The sequence below is a fragment of the Pelophylax lessonae genome (genome assembly GCF_965119305.1).
Source record: "Pelophylax lessonae genome assembly, chromosome: 4".
NCBI classification, from domain to species: Eukaryota; Metazoa; Chordata; class Amphibia; order Anura; family Ranidae; genus Pelophylax; species Pelophylax lessonae.
Window position 1 is genome coordinate 144,785,413 of NC_138771.1, and position 22,821 is coordinate 144,808,233.

At 43.7% G+C, this 22,821-nt stretch overlaps 1 protein-coding gene across 1 annotated transcript; it reads left to right on the forward strand.

The window, feature by feature from the left end:
- Positions 1-459: 459 nt before the first annotated feature.
- On the forward strand, positions 460-19,863 carry NME6 (NME/NM23 nucleoside diphosphate kinase 6). Its single transcript, XM_082254212.1, has 5 exons — positions 460-580; positions 1,248-1,350; positions 12,364-12,403; positions 13,157-13,317; positions 19,446-19,863. The coding sequence occupies exons 1-5, from the start codon at positions 482-484 to the stop codon at positions 19,592-19,594; spliced, it is 552 nt and encodes a 183-aa protein (XP_082110338.1). The 5' UTR covers positions 460-481; the 3' UTR covers positions 19,595-19,863.
- The last annotated feature ends 2,958 nt before the right edge of the window (positions 19,864-22,821 follow it).

Genomic DNA, 22,821 nt, shown 5'->3' on the forward strand with positions numbered 1-22,821 from the left:
TTTAATTTCCTGTTCTGTAGCCAAAACAGGAAGTTTCCTCCTCTGTGCAGTTGGTTTAGCACAGAGCAGCCCGGATCCTCCTCTTCTCGGGTCCCTGGCTGAAGTTCCTGGCGCCTCCCTCCTGTTGAGAGTGCCCCCACAGCAAGCAGCTTACTATGGGGGCGCCGTGCACCCATCCAGACACAAAGCTGCTGTTTGGCCTTGCCTCTCTCTCTCCTGATTGGCTAACTGGGTTTAATTGACATCAGCGGGAGCACTTGTGGACATAGCTGGAAAGAAAGGGGGCTCAGGTAAGTATGGGGGGCCTGCTGCACAGAGAGATCATTTTATCTTAATGAATAGAATGCATTAGAATAAAAAATCCTGCCTTTACAACTCCTTTAAGACCTAATAATCACATAAAAACAATGTTGTTTAACAATTCCAGGTACTTAGTACAATATGTGTCTTTATTTTGTCTTCACAGATAGCGCTTTCCTTCATGAATGGGATCATGTCCACCTTGCGCTGGACTCGCTCTCTCCAGCTCACTTTAGCTGTCATTAAGCCTGATGCTGTGGCCCATCCAATTATATGTGAAGTAAGAAGGTTTGTTTTCTCATCATACAACTGTTAGATAGAAAGATACAAACAAGGAAGCAGGGATGAGCTCAGGCTTGTTCGAGTTGCTACGTGCCCGGTCCCAACAGGGAGTGGACACTGCACTCCACTAATCACAGGCACATTTCCCGATCCGCAGCTGCACAGATCCGGAATTGTCTCACTGCCTGTGATTAGTGGAGTGCAGTGTCGACTACCTGTTGGGATCGGGCACGTAGCAACTCGAATACGCCTGAGCTCATCTCTACAAAGGAGATCCTCTTAAAATAAATGGACATTGCATCTCCTGTGCACCAATCCGGCTGCCAGTTGGTGTGCAATTCCTGTTTGCTGAAATTAAAGAGCAGGAAGATGAGCTCTTGGGATGTTTCTAATACTGCAGTTCTGGCAGTTTCATATTTCAGATACTGGGGTGGCATAGAGAACACCAATCACACAAGTTAGAATTACCAAACCACACTGAAGAATTTGGGGAGATATTGGACCTTCCTGTTGACTTCTTAATCTTTTTATTGGTTGTCCACAGTAAATATCTTTTTTTTTTTTTTTTTTTTTCCTTGTGTAAGGAGCCGAATGGCATAGATTGAAAAAAATTCGGTTCAATTTGTTTTGGACTGAAATTCACATTTCTCTATCACTCTTAATAGGCTGTACATCAGAAGATCCTGAATAACAATTTCCTCATTGTAAGAAGTAAGGAACTTAATTGGCGGATTAATGATTCACAGAATTTCTACCATGAACACACAGGTGAGAATTATTTCTGAGGATAAAACATGTATTTTATTATATATAAAAATGTGTTGTGGAGAAAGCTTTAATTTTGTCCCCTTATTGAAACACACCTCAGGTGCTATCTGTTTAACCACTTGCCGACCGCCGCAAATATACTGCGGCGGTCAGCCCCGGCCAGGCAAAGTGACGTATATAAACGTCACTAGCCTGTCACCGGCTTGTGAGCCAATAGCAGGCGAGCGCTCGCACGCCACGGCTCGTTCACTAAGCAGTTAGTGCGTGTGACCGGCGGACCCGATGTCCGCTGGTCACTCGGCGATCGTCGGTAGAGAGGGAGGCGGCTGATGTAAACAAGCCGCCTGTCATTCTCTCCTGTGTAAAAATGGAGATCAGACGGTTCTACTATGTAGAACCGTTGATCTCTGTTTTTACAATAGTACACATGTCCCATCACAGTTAGAAGCACGCCCCTAGGACACACTTAACCCCTCCCTCTCCAATACAGTTAACCCCTTCCCTGCCAGTGTCATTTTTACAGTAACAGTGCATATGTATAGCATTGATTACTGCAGTAATGTCACTGGTAACCCCAAAAGTGTCAAAAATGTCAGTCAAGGGTCTTATCTGTCCGCCGCAATGTCGCAGTCCCGCAAAAAAAAATCGCAGATCGCCGCCATTACTCGTTAAAAAAAAAAAAACACCAAAAATGACAAAAATCTTTCCCTTTGTTAGTAAACGCGATAACTTTTGCGCAAACCAATCAAAATACGCTTTTTGCGATTTTTTACAAACATATGTAGCATAAAACAAATTGGCCGAAAATGTTAAAAAAATTTTGATTTTTTTTTTTTTTTTTTTTGGGGAATTTCATATTAAAAAAATGTGAAAAATATTGTTATTTTTGCAAAATTTACGCTCCTTTTTTTGTTTATAGCGCATGATCAAAAAATCGCACAGGTGATCAAATACCACCAAAAGAAAGTTCTGTTTTGTGGGAAAAAAAGGACGTCAAAATCGTTTAGGTACAGCGTCGCACGACCGCGAAATTGTCCGTTAAAGTCACGCAGTAAAAAATCACAAAAAAAACCCTGGTCAGGAAGGGGGTAAAATCTTCTGGGGCTTAAGTGGTTAAAACATACTTTTTTTTTTTTTTTTCTTTCTTGGAAGAGATCTTGGGGAACTCATGAAATAATTTCCTTCCTGATCTACAGCTTACAGAACATTAGTAACAGTATCTCACAAAAGTGAGTACACCCCTCACATTTTTGTAAATATTTTATTATACCATTTCGTGTGACAACACTGAAGAAATTACACTTTGCTACAATGTAAAGTAGTGAGTGTACAGCTTGTATAACAGTGTAAATTTGCTGTCCCCTTAAAAAAAGGTCTAAACCGCTGGCAACAAAAGTGAGTACACCCCTAAGTGAAAATGTCTGATTTGGGCCCAAAGTGTCAATATTTTGTGTGGCCACCATTATTTCCTAGCACTGCTCTAACCCTCTTTGGCATGGAGTTCACCAGAGCTTCACAGGTTGCCACTGGAGTCCTCTTCCACTCCTCCATGACAACATCACGGAGCTGGTGGATGTTAGAGACCTTGCGCTCCTCCATCTTCCGTTTGAGGATGCCCCACAGATGCTCGATAGGATTTAGTTCTGGAGACATGCTTGGCCAGTCCATCACCTTTACCCTCAGCTTCTTTAGGAAGGCAGTGGTCGTCTTGGAGGTGTGTTTGGGGTCGTTATCATGTTGGAATACTGCCCTGTGGCCCAGTCTCCAAAGGGAGGGAATCATGCTATGCTTCAGTAGATCACAGTACATGTTGGCATTCATGGTTCCCTTAATGAACTGTAGCTACCCAGTGCCAGCAGCACTTATGCAGCCCAGACCATGTCACTTCCACCACCATGCTTGACTGTAGGCAAGACACACTTGTTTTTGTACTCCTCACCTGGTTACTGCCACACATGCTTGATACCATCTGAACCAAATAAGTTTATCTTGGTCTCATCAGACTAGAGGACATGGCTTCAGTAATCCATGTCCTTCTGGGACGACAGCCATACTGACCAATTTGATGCAGTGTGTGGAGTATGGTCTGGGCACTGACAGGCTGACCCCCATCCCCTTCAACCTCTGCAGCAATGCTGGCAGCACTCCTATGTCTATTTCCCAAAGACAACCTCTGGATATGATGCTGAGCACGTGCACTCAACTTCTTTGGTAAACCATGGCGAGGCCTGTTCTGAGTGGAACCTGTCCTGTTAAACCACTGTATGGTCTTGGCCACTGTGCTGCGGCTCAGTTTTAGGGTCTTGGCAATCTTCTTGTAGCCTAGGCCATCTTTAGGTAGAGCAACAATTCTTTGTTCAGATCCTCAGAAAGATCTTTGCCATGAGGTGCCATGTTGACCTTCCAATGACCAGTATGAGAGAGTGAGAGTGATGACACCAAATTTAACACACCTGCTCCCCATTCACACCTGAGACCTTGTAACACTGAGTCGCATGACACCAGGGAGGGAAAATGGCTAATTGGGCCCAATTTGGACATTTTCACTTTGGGGTGTACTCACTTTTTGTTGTCAGCAGTTTAGACATTAATGGCTGTGTTGAGTTATTTTGAGGGGACAGCAAATTTACACTGTTATACAAGCTGTACACTCACTACTTTACATTGTAGCAAAGTGTAATTTCTTCAGTGTTGTCACATGAAAAGATATAATATAATAATTGCAAAAATGTGAGGGGTGTACTCACTTTTGTGAGATACTGTGTGTGTGAAAAAAAAAAAAAAAAAATATATATATATATATATATATATATATACACTGTATATATAAATAAATGGGCCCGGGTGTGCAGCAAAGGCTGTAGTACATATAGTCCAAAAGAGAGCGTGGCACTCGCGGATCTTGAGAGGTAAATGCACAGTGAAGATTAAAATCTTGCCACGTTGAAATAAAATCTTCGCTGTGCATTCACCTCTCAAGACCTGTGACTGCCGCTCTCTCTTTTGGATTATATCAAACATTGATATGTGCCAGCAAACAAACTCTGCCAATATTTGGCATCTATATATCATTTATGGATGCATACAGTACAACTGTGGCTTGATCATACTTTAAATGTTATACTATTAAAAGTGTTACTAAACCCAGGACCCTGCATTTACTATATCTGGTCTCCCACAGTACACAGAACAAGCAAATGCAATGGTTTTAGTAAATATAAACTGCTAAATACCTTTTTTCATCAGCAGTTAAAGCAGTCTTGTAACTTCTATCAGTGTCTGGTTAAAGCTTCGGAGTTTTCATTCTCCCATGATTGTCCTCGAGGCTGCAGAACCCCTGACCCTCTGTCTGGACAGTGCTGATTGGCCCTGTGCTAATCACATGTACTCTTCCCCAAAAAAAAAAAACACAAAACAGAGCATGTGCTGCTTTGTCCCCAGCCTCTGCATTACCTAGAGATGGTTTGGAGACAGTGGAAGAAAGGGAGGATCAGAGAAGACAGGAACAAACGGGTCAAACAGCCTTTTTACACAACGCAGAGGATTAACTCTTTAGGTTCCACAGGGAGTATAACAAGCATGCTTTACTGCATACACACATTGATTTTATTGTTGTGGGTTTAGTAACACTTTAAGCCACATATGTACAATAATAGTATAATCCATAAATGACATCTAGGTGCTAAATATCATTGGTCGATCTATTTTCTGCCAGTCATGAAAAAGTAATTGGGTGGCTCCAGTCCCCAGATCACTTTTGCACACAAGCCCAGAGCCCATCAATAAAGATTAAAGCAAGCTCACAACGGCTACTGCAGCCCTGAGCTTATTTTACCAGTTCACTGCTTGGATGTACCACACACATGTCCAAAGAGCTAAACTAGGTAAAATATCCATAGATTTTTATAGGGCTCGACCAAAAAAATGTCAAATATCGCAAAGCGGAATTCAGAAACCTAACTGTGTAATGTGTCAAAAGCACAACTAGTTAACCAGTATATGAAGGACACCTTAGGGCACAGGTGTCAAACACAAGGCCCGTGGGCCGAATCCGGCCCTCAAGGCCATTTCATGTGGCCCTCGCACCTCTCCTGCAGCTGCAGGAGAGCTCCAGCCCTCTTCTGGCCCTCCTCCAGACCCTGTACTTTTTGCTTTTCAGCAATGCCTACAGCTTCTTCCCAGCAGCAGCACAAGATAAGGGGGTGCACTGTGATGGGAGGGTGGGGGGACTCAATTTCTGATGGGGGGCGAGGCTCTTGACGTCTTATGTAAGAGTAGGGGACGCTCTGGACATCTAGTCTTGCAGATGCAACCGGCCATTTTGAGAGCAATAATAATGCTGATGCGGCCCACGATTAAATTGAGTTTGACACCCCTGCCTTAGGGGTATGTGTAGTTCTCTACTAGTGGTAACTTCATAGTGTTGTTTTATAACTAAATCTGTGGGCAAAAGTAGGCACCTCAAGGTGGTAGTTTGCCAATTGTTTTTCTTTTCAGGCTGCCTTACCTGCAATCATTAATGGCCAGTTCATTCCAATATACACACATCAGTCAGCTGTTATAGATGCCGGCCCTGGCCCACCACCTCCACCTTTATGTACTTCATTAATGGCTCAATACTATCATGAATGTCCTCACTAAATAATATTGAAGAGGCCAGAGGCAGCAACCACAGGTGGGGGTGCATAAAGCCCCTTTGACACTAACAGACTGATCAGGTCTGCCTGTCATTTTTTCCAGTGAAACCATTCAGACCCCCCGTTCTCCTCTATAGAGTAGTGGTTGTAAACCGAGACGTGTCCACATCCAATTCGATCCAATTTGCTAAAAATAGACAGATGGGGATCCATTACCCTTATGTCTAGCAGATCAGATGGCAGTCGGGTGTAAACGGACAGGAGGTCGGTTTATATCTGACCGCCCACAGAGGAGAGTGGGCTGTGTCTGCTCTGCATAAGCAAACGGACTCCTAGAGGAGCCCAGCCCATGTGGAAGGGGCCTAACAAAACACCCAAATATTTTGAGCTGCCAGGGCACACTGCAAGAAATGTAACCTGGAACTGCGTACTGTTGATTTTACAGTATATGGCATTTTATTAGGTTAAAGCGGAACATTAGGTAAACCACTAAATACACAGTTCAGATTAGGGATGCACCGAAATGAAATTCTTGGCCGAAGCCGAATAATAATAAAATGTTTGGCCGAAGGCCGAATACCGAACGCGGTGTTTTGCATTTTTTCCATTTATTTTGCCAATTTTTTGTCCTCTCTCTTGTCCTCTCGTGTCTCTCTCTCTCTCTCTCTCTCTCTCTCTCTCTCTCTCTCTCTCTCTCTCTCTCTCTCTCTCTCTCTCTCTCTCTCTCTCTCTCTCTCTCTCTCTCTCTCTCTCTCTCTCTCTCTCTCTCTCTCTCTCTCTCTCTCTCTCTCTCTCTCTCTCTCTCTCTCTCTCTCTCTCTCTCTCTCTCTCTCTCTCTCTCTCTCTCTCTCTCTCTCTCTCTCTGTTCCTCTCACTCTCTCTCTCTCTCTCTTGTTCTCTCATGTCTCTCTCTCTCTCTCTCTTGTCCTCTCATGTCTCTCTCTCTCCCTAAATGTTACTGTAGGGAATGGGATTCACTGCACACTGCAGCCTTGTACCATAGGGTTAATGTTAGTGACACTGTAGGGATTGGGAAGGATGCTGGGAATGGAAATCAGGAAGCATGCAGGCAGCCTTGTAAATTTTAATTGCAGATACAGGGCACTGGGCAGGTCAGGGTTAATGTGGTAACATCAATTACTCAGTGACACTCAGTCAGTGTCAGTGTGGACTCGATCAGATTATACAGTGACAGACAGTCTCTCATAGTGGTGGTAGTAGGAGGCTGGAGGTGGACTAGTAGTAGCCTGGAAAGGAGCACAGCCGCATACATACATTACTCACTCGTGCACTGCAGCCCGCCCCACACATTCAGTGAGTCTTACTCTCCTCCCTAGTTTTTTCAATGGCACATTCAGGAAGCCAATCACGCCATGAGTAGCGGCACAGCGGAACCAATCAGGTGTGCACGGCGTGATTGGCTTCCTGAATGTGCCATTGAGTAATGTATGTAATGTATGTATGCTCACCGCTGAAGTGTCCCGGCTTCCCCTGCCTAACACGGAAGTCTGTGAGTCCTCCTATCCTCCTCCGAGTCCCTTCCCCCTGTAAATATCGTGACCTCGGCGATATGAATATCGCCTACGGCCACAGAACGATATTCAATATCATATCGACTATCGTTCAGCCCTATTATTCGGCACAAAATTATTCGGCCTTTTGACTTATTCGGCCGAACACCGAAAGTGCTATTTTTTCTATTTTCGGCCGAATAATGTTCGGCCGCCGATTATTCGGTGCATCCCTAGTTCAGATATACTGTATATGTTTTACTTTTTTACCTGCTGAAGGATTTGTATATAAAATCTTATGATTTACACACCCCTCTCACCCAGACAGGAGATGCCCGCATTTCCTGAATCAGCAGTTCTGCTTCCTGTGTTACCTCTCCACTATTCTGGATAAAATGAGAATCACAATTTTTTTTGCTTAAAAAAAAAAGATCACAATTCTGGGCATAACATCCTCTTTTACATTATACAAAAAAAATGGGCTAACTTCACTGTTTAGTTCTTATTTTATTAATTAAAGTGAATTTTTCCCAAGAAATTGCATTTGAAAGACCGCTGCACAAATACAGTGACATAAAATATTGCAATGACCGCAATTTTATTCTCTAGGGTCTCTGCTAAAAAAATATCTATCTGTGTGTATGTATGTATATGTATGTATATATATATATATATATATATATATATATATATATATATATATATATATATATATATATATATATATATATATATTAGTGTATATCTCTATCTCTCTATAAAATGTTTGGGGGTTCTAAGTAATTTTCTAGCAGAAAATACTGATTTTAACTTGTAAGCAACAAATGCCAGAAAAAGACCTGGTCTTTAAGTGGTTAAACTGCCCTCATTTGCAGACCAAAGTTCAATCCTTTGATCTAAAAGAATGACATGATACAATGTTTCTCATTCTTTCTCAGCACTGAGCAATGCTGTGCTCCTCTCCTCCTGCTGACAGCAGCCCAAGGGGTGGAAGGTGCCAGTCAGGTGCACAAGCTCCTTGGCTGGGTGTGAGGTGTGGGCACACGGCAGCAGGTCTTTCAGCCTGGATTCTAGAAGCTCATTGCCAGTCTGGATCTGGGACAGCTGGCGGTGCATCTTTTACTAAATAATGCTGCTCGAGGCAAACGCCTTGTTTGCCCGGCAGCAGATACGCCCCTGTCCCCACCCCCATTTTGCACACTGAACAATGCATTAGCATCAATGCATCTGTCTAGTTATCAGGGAAGTGAGCCAGGAAGTGGTAAATCTGAACTAAGGAGCATTAGAGTGATCATCTTGTGCAGTTTGGCAGAGGTGTGTGATTTACAAGAATGGCTCTACACAATTACAAAACTTTAGCTAGATAAACCATTAGACCTATACGAGTATGTATTTCAAATGTGTGTTTGAAAGCTTGCTTGTTTTCACTTTTAATTTCTTCAAAGGTTAACTTGAAATAATTTAAAATGCAAGGCAGTTATATTCCCACCAAAGGAGACTACACCGTCACGGAGAGGACAGTAAAACATTTAGGGCTCCTTCACACCATACATATACTAAAACTGATGGAAAAACCACACAATTTCACTTGCAGATACATGAGTTTACAACAGATTTCATGTGCGTTTCAGTGAGGTTTTTATGCACGTTGACATAAGTTTTCATGTAGGTCAGTTATGTGTCAAGTTCACACCACAGTGTTGGTATCATGTCATGTTATTTCTGTGCAGAAACCGGCATAGACATTACAGATTCCTGCGCAGAAAAAAAATTGCGTCCAATACCAGTGTTGTGATGTAAACAGGACACACAGAGAACAATTGTTTTTTTTTTTTTTTACGTCCTTGCAGGACACGTGCAAAAAAGCTGTCATCTCTGCACATGGTGTGAACGAGGCCTTAAAACTTAACAGCCACTTTGTAAAATGATCTGGATTTCTAGGGGTTATGTCCAAAGAGGTGAATGCTAACTAATGAACTAATCTCTTTACCTTTTTACAGAGCGCCGGGAGCATAGCTCTCGGTATACTTTGGAAGCTGGACCTTCTGGTCTCGGCTCCAGTATGCAGCCAGCGTGCCTGCTCCTGCCCTCCTTCTGCCCTTCTCATTCACAAAATACAAAGGCTTCTGTAAATGGGAAGCAGAGGGGAGGGCAGGCAGAGATGCTGTGTTTGAGAAGGCACCATCTCTACTGCTAGAGCTCCAGGAGTGTAGCAATGCCTGTACTCCCACAGCTCAAAAAACTGTCAGCTGTAAATGAAAAAGATAAGTTCATAAGGTGGCATGCACCTTATTGAATTTAGAGTATAACTAAAGAAGAAAACGTTTTCTTCATTTCAGAGTGAAGAGGGATTAGAACATCTGTCAGATTTTTATTGTTGTCTGTGCTGAGTGATTCTTTTCACATCCTGTTTTGGTTATGGGACAGGAAGTGAAGGGAAATCTCCACTGGGACACAGATGAAAAATATAAAACTTACAGAGGTCATAACACTTTCATTACGCTATCCAAAATGACAAAAAAAGTTTTGCCCTTAGTTCTACTTTAACTCCTAGTATGCCAGAACATTTTACAGCTTGGCTAAACTCCTGTAGTTCATCTTTAAAGTGTTTGAAAACCTCAGATATGAAATATGAACAAAGCATATTCCTCTATAGTGTGTACTTGTCTCAATTAAGAGCACTAAGTGTCACTTTTGTCTGCTTCTTCATTCCTCTGCTATCAGCATGAATCAAGTCTGACAAGTTTTCTTGACACCAAGAGAAAAAAGGTGACACGGGAGAGAGCTTCACCTGTTTGACAGCCTTAGCTTTGTCCCTGTGAACTGTGTGGAGGGGATGTGTCCCTTCCCTCTAATGAGCTCTCAGAGCTCTCTTTACTGAGCTCTGCATAGTGTAACTTCAGCTCTCTGCCCCCTTTTTAAGGAACTCTCAGACAAGCTTTAAAATTCAGCACTTTGAATGGATGTAAAGAAGAAAGGGCTGCAGATAGACAGATGAAACTTACGCAGAAGGATTTTTTACATCTGTGTATCACCTGAGGCCAGTCACTTCACTGGTTATACAGTGCCTTACGAAAGTATTCGGCCCCCTTGAACTTTGCAACCTTTTGCCACATTTCAGGCTTCAAACATAAAGATATAAAACTGTAATTTTTTGTGAAGAATCAACAACAAGTGGGACACAATCATGAAGTGGAACAAAATTTATTTGATATTTCAAACTTTTTTAACAAATTAAAAAACTGAAAAATTGGGCGTGCAAAATTATTCAGCCCCTTTACTTTCAGTGCAGCAAACTCTCTCCAGAAGTTCAGTGAGGATCTCTGAATGATCCAATGTTGACCTAAATGACTAATGATGATAAATATAATCCACCTGTGTGTAATCAAGTCTCCGTATGAATGCACCTGCACTGTGATAGTCTCAGAGGTCCGTTTTAAAGCGCAGAGAGAATCATGAAGAACAAGGAACACACCAGGCAGGTCCGAGATACTGTTGTGGAGAAGTTTAAAGCCGGATTTGGATACAAAAAGATTTCCCAAGCTTTAAACATCCCAAGGAGCACTGTGCAAGCGATAATATTGAAATGGAAGGAGTATCAGACCACTCCAAATCTACGAAGACCTGGCCATCCCTCTAAACTTTCAGCTCATACAAGGAGAAGACTGATCAGAGATGCAGCCAAGAGGCCCTTGATCACTCTGGATGAACTGCAGAGATCTACAGCTGAGTTGGGAGACTCTGTCCATAGGACAACAATCAGTCGTATACTGCACAAATCTGGCCTTTATGGAAGAGTAGCAAGAAGAAAGCCATTTCTTAAAGATATCCATAAAAAGTGTTGTTTAAAGTTTGCCACAAGCCACCTGGGAGACACACCAAACATGTGGAAGAAGGTGCTCTGGTCAGATGAAACCAAAAATCAAACTTTTTGGCAATAATGCAAAACATTATGTTTGGCGTAAAAGCAACACAGCTCATCACCCTGAACACACCATCCCCACTGTCAAACATGGTGGTGGCAGCATCATGGTTTGGGCCTGCTTTTCTTCAGCAGGGACAGGGAAGATGGTTAAAATTGATGGGAAGATGGATGGAGCCAAATACAGGACCATTCTGGAAGAAAACCTGATGGAGTCTGCAAAAGACCTGAGACTGGGACGGAGGTTTGTCTTCCAAGACAATGATCCAAAACATAAAGCAAAATCTACAATGGAATGGTTCACAAATAAACATATCCAGGTTTTAGAATGGCCAAGTCAAAGTCCAGACCTGAATCCAATTCAGAATCTGTGGAAAGAACTGAAAACTGCTGTTCACAAAAGCTCTCCATCCAACCTCACTGAGCTCGAGCTGCTTTGCAAGGAGGAATGGGCAAAAATTTCAGTCTCTCAATGTGCAAAACTGATAGAGAAATACCCCAAGCGACTTACAGCTGTAATCGCAGCAAAAGGTGGCGCTACAAAGTATTAACTTAAGGGGGCTGAATAATTTTGCACGTCCAATTTTTCAGTTTTTTATTTGTTAAAAAAGTTTGAAATATCCAATACATTTCGTTCCACTTCATGATTGTGTCCCACTTGTTGTTGATTCTTCACAAAAAATTACAGTTTTATATCTTTGTTTGAAGCCTGAAATGTGGCAAAAGGTCGCAAAGTTCAAGGGGGCCGAATACTTTTGCAAGGCACTGTATGTAAGGGTTTACAACCACTTTACCTTAGACTAGAATCTTCTTTTGATATAAAGCCAAACATTTTAGTCAGTATCTACATTTCTGTTGGTGCTGATATGCCAGTGTCCTTGTTCTTTAAAGAGCATATATACATATATTGTGTACGTAATCTATATTTATATTTTTCATTAAGGGCGATTCTTTTATCATCGGTTGGTGGAATTCATGTCCAGGTAAAATGCGTATTCTTTACATTGTTTAGCTGTATGCAGATACTTTCAGAATTCATTATTTGCATAGAATCTTAGCAGAGCTGAATCAGTAATTTACTGGGGGTAGACAGAAATACTAAAGCTATGCTACAGCACTGTAGGGTGTCTGCTTTTCTGCTGTGTACTAAGCTTACTTTTGATGTTTACATGATAGTTGTACTTTAAAAGTTTTCTTGCATAGTAACCTTTTTTTAATGTGTTTTCAATTACTATATTTACACACAGTGGCCAGTTTATCTTTTTTCCTTTCTAGTACCCATAAAGGGGTCAACAACAGTACACTTTAATGTTTAGCATGCCCCTCTGCACTCCACTGCTGTACAGAACGCTTATTAGAGCAGATGTGGACCTCTCAGATAGAACAAGTCTGGCCAGTCTTCTCTCACCTCTCTCATTAACCAGGTTTTTTCATCAACAGAACTGCTGCATCAGCAATCAACCCATGGTCATGTACATCACGCATCTCCCCCATTATATTGTTTGTGTGATCAAGAGCTGAAGCTCCTAACCATGTCTGCATGCTATGTATTAAGATAAAGCCACATGAGTGTTTGAGTGGTAAATAGTAGTAGTACCTCAGTTACTTACTGTGATTATAGGTAGATTATTAGCTAAGTGTTCATTTTTCATTTCATTCAAAAATACCAAGCATGCAAAGTTTTCTGCTGATGAAGACCATGAAAATGTCATCTGACTCTTCTAATTACCATGCAGTGGCCCCATGCGGGCATACATCCTAGCACATGACGATGCTGTCCAGTTGTGGAGGAGGCTTATGGGTCCAACAAAGGTCTTTAGAGCAAGACTTGATGCTCCAGAAACTATCCGGGGAGAATTGGGACTTACTGACACTCGTAACACCACTCATGGATCAGGTGAGACCCTTCTAACTGAGTTCTGTTTACAAAGAATAAATTGGGCATTGATATGTCATCTTCCACATCGGTTATGCAAGTGAATCTTGTTAGGCTAATTTGGCTGTACTTCTCCTGGGGATCACAGTTCTGCCTTCCTGCGACCCTTTTTTTAGCCAACAGCGGGCTAAATCCTGCTGTCTGCTGATGTCACTCAGCTGGTCTAGGCTTTGGATAGATCCTGATATTACAGTCAGGATCCACCCAGATGCCTGGACCGGCAGCTGGCTCAGCCTCTCTGCAATCCACTGGGAGACTGGGTCAGCCACTTCCATCCCCCCCCCCCCCCCTCCACTGTCCAGCGATGCAGTCACCGGCTCGCTACTCACTGATGGCTGAGAACCAAGGGATCAGCGGCCTTTGATCACTCAGTTCTCAGTCTTAGAAGCGGCACAGGACCGATGCAGCATTGAACTGATACTGCACCCCCCATCACAGCAGGTGATGTCATATCAGCATTACCTCTTTTCATGCTGTGATTGCTGCCCATCCCTTTCCACAACTTCCTGGATTCCCTGAATGCTTTGCAACTTGTCTGATCATTTTTTTTTTTGGTTTTACTTTCAATTCCTAAAAAGGCTTTGACAGATCTTCCCTTTATGGGGGAGAGGTTTTTTGGATCCTCTCTGGACGAGTTGATCAAAGGCCTTATGGGGGGGGGGGGGGGGGGGAGAGTACTCTTCTTCCTCAGTCCTCAAGATCTGCTGTTGCAAGTGGTGATTGTGCCAGTTCCCTTTCAGGAATGCTTTCAAGGGTTTATTCAAACCTGTTTACTGTGCCCAGAAAAGAAGGCCAAGTGCGTACAATTCTGGACCTCAAGGCTCTGAAACGCTTCATGCGGGTACAGAGGGTTCGCATGGAATCCATTCGAACGGTAGTGGCGTCACTACACCAGGGAGACTTTTTGGCCTCTATAGATATCAAGGATGCATATCTACACATCCCTATCTACGCTGGTCACCAACGGTTTCTTCGCTTTGCTGTAGCAGAAGAGCATTATCAATTTGTGGCGTTACCCTTTGGTCTCGCCTCCGCTCCCATGGTTTTTACCAAAGTATTGGCCCTGGTGTTGGCTTTGTTGTGCAAATGGGGGATTGCATTACTGGGGTATCTGAACGATCTCCTATTGAGAGCAGACTCTCATTCAGCCCTGATGAGTGACCTGACGATCCCTGTCAGCTTCCTGTGGGAGTTTGAGTGGAACATCAATTTCAAGAAATCCACCTGGATACTTTCCTTGAGACTGGATTATCTGGGCCTGACTCTGGACTCTGGAGGGTCTTTCTCCCCCGGACAAGCTGCAGGGGGTGATCCGGTTGTTGTTGGCAAACAATCTGTCCTCTCTGCGAACTTGCATGCAGGCCTTGGGTCTGATGGTATCAACCTTTGTGGCGGTTCAGTTTGCTCAGTTCCATACCAGACCTTTTGCAAAGGGAGATTCTTGTCAAATGGAAGAAGGATCCAAAGTCCTCGGACACTTTGATTTGGTTAAGCCGCAACACAAGATCTGCTCTATTATGGTGGCTTCATTCTCCAGCACTATGCTAGGGCAAGTCCCTCCTCCCGTTGTTTTGGACGGTGGTAACCACGGACGACAGCCTGTGTGGCTGGGGCGGGGTGCTGGGGAAGGTCTGTGCAAGCCTGGACAGTAGAAAAGTCCAAACTGCCGATAAATGTTTTAGGCTTAGGGCAATAAAGCTTTGTCTGAGCCACTCGACGACTCGTCTGCAAGATTGTCCGGTTCAGATTCAATCGGACAATGCCGCGGATGTGCTTACATCAATCACCAGGGGGAGCACCAAGAGTGTCTTGGCGGCCAGGGAGGTGGCCAAGATTTTGGCCTGGGCAGAAAAGTTTGTTCCAGCCTTCTCTGCTGTGCATATCCCAGGTGTGGAAAACTGGCAAGCGGATTACCTAAATCGTCAGGTGTTGGATCAAGGGTGTGTGTTCAGTGGGGGACGTCCGAGGTCGATCTGTTTGCGTCTCTTCTCAACAAGAAGGCGCAGAGGTTCATAGCCAGGTCTCAAGATCCTCTGGCCGATGCCACAGACGCGCTGGTGGCTCCTTGGGGTCAGTATCAGCTGATTTATGCCTTTCTTCTCCTGCCGAGGTTTCTATGCAGAATAGAGGTGAAAGAGATTCCGGTCATTCTGGTGGCTCCAGACTGGTCTCGTCAGTCTTGGTACACAGACCTAGTAAGGTTGGTCGCCGATGCTCCTTGGAGACTTCCTCTCAGGTAAGATCTGTTGTCTCAAGGTCCGATCTTCAATCCTGCTTTACAGTCACTGTCTTTAACACATGGCTGTTGAAAGCTAGTTGTTGAGGGATGAAGATCTTTCTGACTCTGTGATTCCTACGCTATTGAAGGCTAGGAAGTCGACTACAAGGAAGATATATCATCATACATGGAAATTGTACATTTCATGGTGTGAATCGCTGAAGGTGCACCCTCGCTTGTTTTCAGTAGCTACGGTTTTGGACTTTCTGCTAGAAGGGGTTGAACAGTGGTTGGCTTTGGGCACTATCAAAGGCCAAGTGTCGGCTTTGGCTATATATTTTCAACGCCAGTTACGCTACGCATGCCTTGATTCGTACTTTCATTCAGGGAGTGCGCCATATGGCTCCTCAGAGACGGTCCCCGCTACCCCTGTGGGATCTGAATCTGGTATTATCTGTTCTTCAAAAACCTCCCTTTGAGAACATTCGGGAGATTCCTCTGCCTTCGGCAAGGTTCCTCCCTTCCAACTTGTGCCTGTCCCCGGATCAGCTGGGAGGTCTTTACAGGGCGGTGCAGCATCTGTTATCAAAGGGCGTGATTGTGCCGTATTCAGAGATTTTATTCAAATCTGTTTACTGTTCCCAGAAAGGAAGGCAAGGTCCGTCCGATCTTGGACCTCAAGGCTCTGAACTGCTTTGTGCTAGTCCATTCGCACGGTAGTGGCATTCCGTCATCAAGGGGATTTTCTGGCCTCTATCGATATCAAGGACGCTTACCTTTTTATATCCTAATATATGGCGGGCATTAGCGTTTCCTTCACTTTGCCGTGGGAGAGGAGCAATATCAATTTATGGCGTTATCTTTTGGTTTCGCCTCAGCTCCGCAGGTGTTCACAAAAGTGTTGGACCTGGTGTTGGCCTTGCTCAGGCAGAAGGGGATTGCGCTACTGGGGTACCTCGACGACCTTCTTCTGCGAGCAGAGTCTTTGTCGGCTCTAGAGGTTGATCTGGATATCACTGAGCGAACTCTGCAGGAGTTTGGCTGGACGCTGAATTTTCTGGCATTCAGCTCTGATTCCATCCACCAAACTGGACTACCTGGGCCTGACTCTAGATTCAGCCTCCGTACGGGTGTTTCTTCCAGAGGCAAAACTGCTTAAGTTGAAGGAGGTGATTCAGCTCCTGTTGCCCAACCGTCGGTTATCTCTCAGGACTTGCATGCAAGTGCTGGGTTTGATGGTCATCACCTTAGAGGCGTGTCCCTTTGCTCAGTTTCATACCAGACAGAAAGTGATTCTTGCCAAGTGGGACAAGAATTCTCAATCATTGGACAACCTGATTCAGTTGAGCCCAAATGCGAGGGGATCTCGGATTTGGTGGCTCCGTTCCCCGGCGCTTCGGCAAGGGAAGTTCTTTTTCCCCCTTTTTTGGACAGTGATTACCACAGTCTGTCTGGGTGAGGCGGTGTTCTAGGCACAGTCTCTGCTCAAGGTGTTTGGACTCGGGAGGAGTCCAGTCTGCCGATCAACATCCTGGAGATTCGGGCGATCAGGCTTTGCCTGTCTGAGAGGACGGATCTTCTGCAGGGGTGCCCGGTAATGGTTCAATCGGACAATGCCATGGCTGTGGCATATGCAATCATCAAGGTGGTACATGAAGTGCCCTAGCGGCCTGGGAAGTAGCCGGCATTCTAAGGTGGGCAGACTGATCTGTTCCAGCCCTCTCTGCGGTGCACATTCCAGGGGTGGAAAATTGGCAAGTGGACTACCTCAGTAGTCAGGCGTTGCAGCCGGGGGAATGGTCTCTTCTCCCGGAAGTGTTTCAACAACTGTGTCTTCGGTGGGGGGACCCTCAATGTGGACCTGTTGGCCTCTCTTTTCAACTGGAAGGTTCAGAGGTTTGTGGCAAAGTGTCAGGATCCTTTGGCCGACGCTCTGATGGTCCCTTGGGGTCAGTATCACCTAATTTATGCTTTTTCTCCACTACAATTTCTGCCGAGACTGCTTCGCAGAATCAAGGTGGAATGGATTCCAGTCATTCTTGTGGCACCAGACTGGCCTCGCCGATTTTGGTACGCAGGCCGAGTAAGGCTGGTAGCCAACTCTCCTTGGAGGTTTCCACTCAGAGAAGATCTTTTGTCTCGAGGACCGATCTTCCATCCTGCTTTACGGTTGCTGGCTTTAATGGCTTGGCTATTGAAATGCAGGTGCTGAAGGACAGAGGGCTGTCGGATTCAGTGATTCCTACGCTGTTAAAGCTAGAAAATCTACATCAAGGGAAGATTTATCATCGAGTCTGGAGGGCATACATTACTTGGTGTGAGTCTCGGGGGAGGTTTCGTCCTGTTCCTTTTCTGTGTCCCGCCTGCTGGACTTTCTACAACAAGGTGTAGATCAGCGCTTGGCTCTGGGCACCATCAAGGGCCAGATTTCTGCCCTGGCAATATCTTTAGAACAGCTGTTGGCTGCTGATTCCTTGGTTCACACTTTTGTGCAGGGGTTTTGCCATCTGGCTCCTCCGGTGAGATCCCTGGTACCTCCATGGAACCTCAATTTGGTACTGTCGGTTCTTCAAAAACCTCCTATTTGAAAATATTCATGAACTTCCTCTGCTCACTCTGTCACAGAAGGTGGCCTTCTTGGTGGCTAGTACTTCTGCGGGTAGGGTTTCGGAGTTGGCTTCATTGTCCTGTCAGTCACCTTATCTGGTGGTTCACAGGGACAAAGTGGTGTTACGGCCCTGTCGGGAATTCCTTCTGAAGGTCGTCTCGGGGTTTCACTTAAATGAGGATATTGTGTTACCATCTTTGTGCCCTAATCCAAAACATCCTTAAGAAATTGCCCTACACTCCCAGAATATGGTTCGGGCGATCAGGGTGTACCTTGCGGTGACTGAGTCGATTAGAAAAATCAGATTCTTTGTTTTTGTCCTTATGAATGGTTCTCGTAAGGGGCAGGCCATGTCTGCTGCGACCATTTCCAGATGGATCAGGCAGATAGTGGTTCAGGCCTATTCCATTAAGAGTCAGGTTCCTCCTTTCTCTGTCAAGGTGCATTCTACAAGGGCACTTAGTGCCTTCTGGGCCTTCTGTCTTCAGGCGTCAGTGGTTCAGGTGTGCAAGAAGGCTACGTGGCCGTCTGTGCACACATTCACAAAGTTTGATAAGGTGGATGTGCTTGCATCTTCGGATGCTGCGTTCAGCCGCAAAGATTTGCAGGCTGCGGATGCAGAGGCTCCTGCCTCTTGAGGGTGTATTTTTTCCTGGTGATGAGCTCCAGTTGTTCCTGGATGAGCTCCTGGTTGGCTATGTTTAGCCCTTTGTTGGGAATTATATGTATTGCTGTGTTTTTCCCACCCCTCATATTGATACTGCTTTGGGACCTCCCAAGGGTCTAAAAAGATATGGAGCTGTGTCCGTCAGTGAACGAAAGAGAGAACTGGATTTTTGTCTTACCGCAAAATACTTTTCACTGGCGGTTCACTGACAGACACAGCACCCGCCCCTCTGAGTTGGATTATGTATTCTTCTGACGCTGCTCGTTAAAACTGAAATCCTAGAGCAGGAAGTGGGAGTATACCCCTGGGACTGCCCCCAGGGGCATACCCAAAATTATTTCCGCCTAGCCCTACTCCTGTCGAGAGAGCAGTGTAAGCCCAAGGGTCTAAGAAGATATGGAGCTGTGTCTGTCAGTGAACCTCAGAGAAAAGGATTTTACGGTAAGACAAAAATCCGGTTTTTCAAAATAGAATAGGCTAGATGTAAATGAAATACAATGTAGAAATCAATATTTTTGACCATCAATACACTTTTTAAATGTAAATTTTTTTTTTTTTTTTATTTGTTTCACTGTTTAAATGGTCTTCCCTTCTAGATTCCGTAGACTCAGCCCGTCGTGAAATCTCCTTTTTCTTCCCTGACTTTAATGTTAGTCGCTGGTATGAAGAAGAAGAGCCTCTTTACAGAGAGGGGCCATTATACTACGACAAAGAGAAATTGGAACATCGACGTGTGCAACAATGAGAGAAACACAAAACCTTGCACTGTTGAATGGATTATAGCCAATACTTCAACAATGGTCTTATGCTAGGGATGTATTTCCATTTAAAATTGCATCAAAAATGTCAAAAAGTGAACTAATGGAAAGATGGTAAAAGGACAGAAGCCGTAATCCTGAAGCAATATATGGAATATTTATTTTGAGCTGGACTTTCTTCTTAAAGTGACCACATTTAAGGTTAAGAGTTTCTGGAGGTATACACAGCTGTTTTTACACAAAGGATACACATCACCCCCCCCCCCCCCCCCCAGTGATGTCATGTAACAAAGTAACTTTTGAATTTATTGGCATTTAAACTTTGATGCACACTAGAAAGCTAAAATCTGCTGTAAAAAGGTTGGACAAGAAAAGCTAATGTTTTAGCCGGCAAACGCGTCCTTAACCATGGTTACATTTTCAGTTGTCAGCGGGTTTCCCCATGTTGTCCCCCAGACCCTTATCCAAGCAAGCAGCTTGGCAGGCCAGGAAAGGGGGGGGGCGAGCACCCTCCCCCCAAAAGCACCTTGTCCCCATATTGATGGGGACAAGGGCCCCTTCCACCAACCCTGGCTGGTGGTTGTGGGGGTCTGTTGGCAGGTGGCTTATCGGAATTTGGAATCCCAATTCCTGGACCCCCCCTCCTCCATGTAAAAGAGTAGGGGGTACCCCTACTCATTTTGCCACAAATAAAAAAAAAAAAAAAATAACACAAGTTTTTGACAATCCTTTTTATTAAAAAAATAAAAAATGTTCCCTGCTGTAGATCCATCGTCAACCACACTCCTGCCCTCTGCCGACTCCACCGTCTGCCAGCTCTTAAATAACTAAGGGGCGTGGCCATCCGGTGATGTCGCCAGATGGCACCACCCCTTGTGACGCCACCAACTGAGGGCATGCTTGCTCGTCTCTCCCCCCCCCCCCCCTTTCATGGCCTGCCAGGATGAATGTTCGGATAAGTGTCTGAGGACAAAGTGGGAAATCCCGCTGACAGCTGAAAACTTAACCCCCCCTTTCCTGCATGCTCAGATGAGGGTCTGGTATGGGTTGTGGCCATTTTTTTCTTTTTTTAATTTTGGCGTAGGGGTGCCTCTAAAAATTCATACTAGACCTAAGGGCCTGGTGTGGATTGGGAGGACTAGCAAGGTTTTTCTCACATTCTTGTAATGCCAGTAATGTTTTTTTTTTTACATTCAGCTGTCCGCAGGGAATCCCACTGACAGCTGATGACTCATCCTTTGTTAAGTGCACGGCGACCGGCTTCTCGGCCCGCTACTTAGCAACCAGCTAATCACTGGTTGTTAAGGAGGCCAAAAAAACCCTGCTAAATGCTGGACACTGGTGTTTAGCAGAGTTTAGGAGCTGTCAGCATTTTTTCTGCCAAAACGTTGCTGCTCCAGAACATGCTGGCAAAGGGTTTTTTCTTTCTTCTACTAAACGCTCCTGCCAAAAAAACGCTGATAAAAGCCTATGTGTACACGAAAACATAGGATAACATGCAGGAGAGTTTAGAGGCAGTTTAAAAAAAACATCTGATGCCCAAAACAACAGTTTTAAAAATGGCCAGTGTGCATGAGGCCTAAGAGAATCCTAAATGCCTGAAGATTGAAATTGGTTGTACATTTTTATTGAGACTGCACTGAAAATTGTCCAATTTGTTGCATCAGTCTTTAAAGTGCATTTTTCATTTAACTCTACTTACTTACTTTCTAAAATAATGGGTTCCATGGTCACAGTAGCCTTTCAGGAGAGATAAAATGCATTTTAATAAGCTTTAATAAAAATCATGAACTGGCATTATTTACCATAACTTCACGTTTTAGGATGAGCTGCCCAAAATATGTATCATAGTTGAGAAAAGAGCTTGGAAAAGCATATCATTAAAAGTCTAAATCTATCGTATGCCTTCTTAATATTGCTGCTAATAATTTATAGCATGTTATAGTAATTCAGAGTACTATCCACTATATTTCATTAACTGTGACTGAGATGTTAAATACCATTTTAGTACTTACTATTAGGCAGTGCAGGCACAAACAAAGAATAATTTAGCATTTAACATAATTGTCATGATAAAATGCAATACATGAGAATACAATGTGGGATCACAGCAAGTACAGACTGGCATCAAAATGAAAATATTGTCCAAAGGCCACTGCAAGGAACAGAAGACAATTTCAGAGGGTAATGCAATACAGCAGTATTTGCTATGTGTCTAGTCTCTTGGAATGCAACTATCTTCAGCTGATGCCATGTCCATGCAGAAAAAGGATCTGAAGTTAAAACTATCTGTGTTTTTTTTTATTTATATATATATTTTTTCATTTTAGTTTCTTAACTTTGATTAACTTGCAGGCATGGTCCTGTTATAAAATAATTGTGTGTACATATTTAAAACACACTACCCCAAGCTTTACATCTAAACTTGTATATGTTATATGTTTATGTAGAGTTTTATTGATCCAGATCTGTGGCCTGTTTGTGCTGATTAGCTGAAGTCATCCTCTGCCCTCCATTTGTATATCACCGCATGAACATGACACTGGATCCAATAAAGACACAGCTCTGCTTGCTTTCACATGATGACAAATGGCAGGCCAGTGACTAAGGGTCATGGTACAGTGCCTTGCAAAAGTATTCACCCTCCCCCCTTGGCATTTTTCGTGTTTTGTTGCCTCACACCCTTGAATTAACATGGATTGTTTGAGGACTTGCATCATTTAACCACTTTACCACCGGAGGATTTTGCTGCTGTACGTCCAGGCCACTTTTTGCGATTCGGCACTGTGCGACTTTAACTGTCAATTGCGTGGTCATGCAATGCCGTACCCAAACAAACTTTACATCCTTTTTTTCCCACAAACAGAGCTTTCTTTTAGTGGTATTTGATCACCTGTGCGATTTTTTTTTTTTTTTTTTTTTTTTTTTTTTTTTTTTTTTATCATGCGCTATAAACAAAAAAAGAGCGACAATTTTGCAAAAATAACAATATTTTTCAAATTTTTTTTTATATGAAATTCCCCCCCAAAAAAATGTAAAAATATAAATTTTTTAACATTTTAGGCCAATTTGTTTTCTGCTACATATGTTTGGTAAAAAAAATCGCAATAAGCGTATTTTGATTGGTTTGCGCAAAAGTTTTTGCGTTTACTAAGGGAAAGATTTTTGTAATTTTTATTGTTTTTTTTTTTTTAATGAGTAATGGCGGCGATCT

What these genes read in the sequence shown, in the direction of transcription:
- NME6 (XM_082254212.1), top strand. Translation starts at nt 482, where the DNA reads ATGAATGGGATCATGTCCACCTTGCGCTGGACTCGCTCTCTCCAGCTC. An exon ending in CCCATCCAATTATATGTGAA is followed by an intron (nt 581 to 1,247) that starts GTAAGAAGGTTT and finishes CACTCTTAATAG; the next exon opens with GCTGTACATCAGAAGATCCT. An exon ending in TTGGTGGAATTCATGTCCAG is followed by an intron (nt 12,404 to 13,156) that starts GTAAAATGCGTA and finishes ATTACCATGCAG; the next exon opens with TGGCCCCATGCGGGCATACA.